The sequence below is a fragment of the Alnus glutinosa genome, chromosome 2 (genome assembly GCF_958979055.1).
Source record: "Alnus glutinosa chromosome 2, dhAlnGlut1.1, whole genome shotgun sequence".
NCBI lineage: Eukaryota > Viridiplantae > Streptophyta > Magnoliopsida > Fagales > Betulaceae > Alnus > Alnus glutinosa.
Window position 1 is genome coordinate 30,318,720 of NC_084887.1, and position 5,403 is coordinate 30,324,122.

General features: G+C 39.9%; 1 protein-coding gene and 1 long non-coding RNA gene across 2 annotated transcripts; one reads left to right on the forward strand and one right to left on the reverse strand.

Moving 5' to 3' along the window:
- Positions 1-1,422: 1,422 nt before the first annotated feature.
- LOC133860487 (uncharacterized) lies at positions 1,423-1,659 on the reverse strand. The gene has a single exon (XM_062296077.1). The coding sequence runs from the start codon at positions 1,657-1,659 to the stop codon at positions 1,423-1,425; it is 237 nt and encodes a 78-aa protein (XP_062152061.1).
- A 2,893-nt stretch (positions 1,660-4,552) lies between these two features.
- Positions 4,553-5,191, forward strand: LOC133859263 (uncharacterized). The gene is made up of 2 exons (XR_009898727.1): positions 4,553-4,671; positions 4,772-5,191. It is a non-coding gene; the product is annotated as an uncharacterized LOC133859263 (long non-coding RNA).
- Positions 5,192-5,403: the final 212 nt, after the last annotated feature.

The following is a 5,403-nucleotide window of genomic DNA, read 5'->3' on the forward strand; positions in this document are numbered from 1 at the left end:
AGCCTAGCATTAAACCCAGAAGGGCCAGAACCAAAGAACAAGTGCTCAGCATTTTCAATACATCCACGGCAGAAAGAACAAGACACATCCCCAACAAATTAAACCACAGCTCAAAACTTTCTCTCCGGCCAGTAGAGAGGCCATTACGAAAAACAAAGCCAAATTAGAAAAAAAACATAATTGGGAATATTAGCTACAACATTCCAGATTAGTCTCCACCGATCCACCTTCTATTTCCTGCTTTCTAATATCTTCCCACGTAGCAGCTTTGACTCTTTGAAGAAACCCAAATGGCATGATCAACATCACCAATTAACAGTAGGCAGCATATTGCTCTGAATAGTAACAAGCTCTTCACACCTTGCAGAGCTAGACCATTTCCACTCCTTAGCTCTCAAGATAAAGGATAACTTTAATTGCATCAATCACACAGACGAGGGGTGCTACGCTGGCCACCGCCCAAAGGGGTGGCTGCTCAATCAGTAGTCACTTATTTCCTTTTTCTTTTTCTTTTTCTTTTTTTTTTTTAATATTAATTTTAAAAGTGTCATTTGTCGTCGGTGCTGACATTGCATCTACAAGAATCCGTCAAATATTTTAACAGAATTTAACTTCAAAAAACTAATTTTTTTTTAAAAAAAAATACCCATAGACCTATTAGTTTGATGTAGGACATAATATACTCATTCAATGGGATCCAGAGAGACCATGTCTTCATCCATTGGATCCCAAGTATCTGGATCAACCGAAAGCTCGATTCTATCTGAACTACTCATTTTCAAATGATGTCTACAATGTTCTCAAATATTCATTTTTTATTTCAAAAATTTCTTATAATTTAATCCATAACAAAAATTTCTTATAATGTAATCCATGAAAATTTTCGCATTGAACTCACAAATGCCTGTATCTTCGAGTCACATCTAGATCTAAAACGAAAATATAAAAATGTTAAAAATAATATTAGAGTAGGCCATTTGTTTAGAATTTTACTTGTTCTCAGACAATGAAAATACAAAAGAAAAGACATGATCGTCAAGTCAAACTTTTATTTTATTTTATTTTGTTATTTATAATTATGACTTTATTTATTTTCGATTAGATTTGTTTTATTTATTTATTTTCCTCACTATGAGTGATTTACTTTCACTACTAACAAAATGTTTATTTTCATTACATACAAATATTTTCTTTCCTTATTAGGATTAGGTTTACTTTCACTATTAGCAATAGTTCACTTCCTCTACATGCTAGTATTTATCTACTATTATCTAGCTAAGAAGTAGTGCAAGTAGTCACAAACTGGTATCATTAGAAGCGAATTACATAAAAAACACACAACTTACGTACACACTTTTAATTAACACATTAAGACACCGATTTATTTTATAACACAAGCGGCCGCTTTCACCAAAGAAGTAATCAAATTGGAAATGCATTGGAGACGGTTGGGTAAACAACGGTGGCTGGATGAGCCATGATGCGGCGGCCCTTCATGTGGCGAAAGCAATAGACCAAAGCCCCCACCGGCCACTCCACAATAGCAGCCACGGCAAACGCCAGGAACCCAAGAGTCGGGCCGACCACCTTGCACCGGCAAGGATTGCTAGCCGTCCCACATTGAACACATACTGGAATTCCAATCCCAGCTGTTGTCATATTGGTAAAGCAATTCTGAAAATTTCTGAGATCAAAGTTTAGGCGTGTAACGTGGTTTGGGATGGTGCTGGGAGCCTAGGACCTTGACTTTTATAGGCAATGTAAAGCTTTGGCCTTTGAGAGAGTGGGTTTTATTGGCTGTGATGGGAGATAATACGTGTCAGCATATGGAGGCAGTAAGTTATACACGTGTTGTATGAGTATGAGGGTTTGGACAGATGTTTTGCTTTAATCCTTTTGGTGCTACTTTCGAGGAGCTTTATAATCAGGCATCAGCTTTTTTTTTTTTTTTTTTTTTTTTTAACAAGTGGTATTTTCATTACTGAAACATACGCCCAAAGAGCAATACAAACAAAGAACAGAACAAAGAACCACGGCATCACAAGCCAATCTACAACCATCAGAGCCCGAAGGCCGTAGGAGTGATTAGGGAAGAAGATTCTCTAACCACAAAGCTAGAAAACTAGCTTAGAGCAGCTACCATTACGGTAAGCTGTGAAACATAGACAAGAATGTACACCAAACAAATAGAAAAATCTTCGGAAACGAGAAACTGTAAGAAACCGCCGCCGGAGACAACACATGTAAAACACAAACCATCTCCGAGAACCTCTCTTGCGCCAGACGACCTTCAGGAGTCCAAATAGTCACCGTCCAAGGCCGGAGAAGCAGACGGTGACCCTCACGCGCAAGACCATGGAAAGGAAACCCCGGCGCGTGTTGGTCACACGCCGAACTGGAGCGCACCACACGGACTCGCCGAATGACCACCATGACCGGGGAAGGCCGGCGACCGCAACAGAAAGATCCTTGTCGATGAAATCCCAGCCGAGTTTTGTAGATCTAACTTTGGCAACACCTCAGCCGAAACCACCAACACCCGCCGTTTGTCATGGATCTGAACCAGAAAATCTTCTATTTGCACCAACAAACAACAACAAAACAAAGGAAAAAAAAAAAAAAGAAACAAACAAACACCACCGGATCAAACATCGGGGGAACAGAACCTCCACTGGCAACAAGCCAGGAGGACAAAAACCCCACTAGCCGAAGGCTAGGGGAGGAACAGCGCCGGGAGGGGGAGGTGAGAGGGCCTCAGGCATGAGCTTTTTTTAAGTGTCCTGTTGGATGCAGCTAGGAAAACCATAACACGTGCACTTATCCAGCTTGCGAGTAATATTCTTAAATTGGTAGATTGATGTCTTCTTTGAATTTTTTTTTAAATTAATATGATTTTTATAATTATTATTAATTGTGTGATAGATTAGTATTAATTATGATATAATGATAATGTTAAAAATTATATTAATTTTAAAAGAATTTTTAAAAAAATATGAGTCTTTATTTTAACATTACACGTATCTTAATAAGATATGACAATATTAAGATGAAGGCGATTCTAGTTTTCTTTGTTTTTTATTTTTTATTTTTTATTTTTTAAATGAGATTACATTAAACAGAAGAAAGGAGGGAGAATTCCTACATTGACCACTGTAATGAATAAAGCAAAAAAAAAAAAAAAAAATTGAAAACACACCCTTCCCGTTATGATAAAGTCTAGAGAGAGAAGGTCTCGTTTCTTTTCTAGAGAGAGAAAGTTAGAATTTGAGGTCTTTGTGCCGGGGGAGGGAGGCTTCATGTCTCCCTCCTCCCGGATCTGTTCCCCCTAGCCTTAGGCTACGGTGGTTTTTTGCCCTCCTTGGTGCGAACCAGTGGAGGCTAGATGTCTCCCAGCCTCTAGGGCTGCGGATTTTGTTCCCCCTGGCTTTGGCCGGTGGTGGCTGTTGTTCTCCTAGCTTTTAGAGCTATGAAGCTTTTTCTTGTTCTTTCTGTTGCTTTCTTTCTTGGTTTATTTTGGCAGAAGCTACATCAGCTATTGGTAGAAGGAAGTGGTCGTCTGTAGAGTTTTCTGGCGAAGGTTATGGCTGGCTGTGTAAAATTTGCAATTTTCTTTAGAGCTAGATCTGTGACCTTCGGCTAGTTTTCTCTCATCACGCGCTCTTCCGTGGTGGTCGTCGGCTTCATCCGGTCGGATTGTGTCAAGCCACGGCCGTGGTGGTGCCTCCTGCTTGGCGCGTGGCCAGCACGCGCCGAGGAGTTTTTCTCCTGTTTCTTGCGCGTGAGGGCCACTGCCTGTCGTGTGCGGTGGTGGCTGGTGTAGATCGGTGGTTTCGGATGTTGTCTGCTGCTGGAGGGCTTCTGATGATGGCGCGTGTATCGTACATGCCGGTTCCCGTGACAGCGCGTGTCTTGCACGCGCCGGCTCCGGTGACGACGATTTCTGATGCTGCTGTTTTTGTGGTTTTCTGGCAGTTTTTCTTGTTTTTTTTTTTTTTTTTTTCTTCTAAACATTCTTAGCTCTTTTCACAGTTTACCTTTGTAATAAGCTTTAAATTACTTGGACATTTCAGGTGACGTGTAAGCTAGACCAGGTCCTTTCATTTTAGTTGAGTTGTGCTTGAGTGTTAAGACACTACAAAAAAAAGAAGTAATTAGCCGCGTGTCTACAGTAATAGTTACTGTAGACACGCGGCCAACTAGCCACGTGTCTTAATGACTACGTGACAGATTGTTTGCGAAAAACAAGTGGCCGCGTTTATTTTTTACACGCGGCCAATTGGCCGCGTGTATCAAATAAACGTAGCAAAGTGATTCAAAATTCCCTCCTTTTTTTTTTTTCTTCTGCACCGCCCGCATTGTTTGACTTTTCTTTATCATTTCTTTTTTCTTTTTTTTTTCTTCCTTCGAGGATAATGGACGCCGGTTCCTTCTTCTTCTTTTTTCTTTCTTCTTTTTTTCTTTATCATTTCTTTTTTCTTCTTTCTTCTTCCTTCAAGGATAATGGACGGCCGATTCTTTCTTCTTCTTTTTTCTTTCTTCTTTTTTCTGCCTTCTTCCTTCTTTCTTCCCCTTATTTCTTTTCTTCCCCAGCCTTATTTCTTCACACAGTCATAGAGAGCCAGAGAGGGAAATGGAAGACGGAGACCGAGAGAGCTGGAGATCCGGTATGTGGTATGATTTCCGCGTGTATTTGTTCTTTTCCTTCTTTCCCTTTTTCCCACGCTCTTCGTTCCTAAATCTCCTTTTTTTTTTTGTTCTTTTCTTCACACAGAGGGAGATGGAAGAGGGAGACCGATCGGAGCTGGAGATGCAAGAGGGAGACCGATTTCCGGCGACCGATTCTCATGGATTGGTATTTTTTTTTCTGGTTTTATTTCCGGCGATTTGCTATTGTTTGGGTGTATTGAATTTGATTTTGGGTTTCGGGCGTTTTGGTTTGATAATTTCCGGCGAATTGGTTTGATGATTTAGGGTTTCTCTTGTATTGATTTTTTTTTTCCCATTTTGGGTTTTATTTCCGGCGTGATGTTGTTGTTTTGGTCCCGGCGTGATGCTGTTGTTTTTTTTCCCATCTTGTATTGATTTTGGGTTTCGGGCGACTGGGTTGAATGGCCGAGTTCTTGCTATTTTTTCTGGCTTCTTGCTGTGTTTTCTGGGTTTGGGTGTAATGAATTTGCTGTTGTTTTGGTTATGGATTAATGGGTTGAATGGCCGGATGTATGCCAGATTGGAGAAGAAAAAAAAAAAACAGAACAGAATTCTGTTCTGTTTTTTCTTTTTTATTTTTTCTTTTTTTTTTTTTTAAAAAAAAAGGACAAAAATTTTAGCCGCGTGTATTTCAATACACGCGGCTAGAATTTCAAAAAAAAAAAATTTCTGTTAGCCACGTATTTCTTGCAAGTG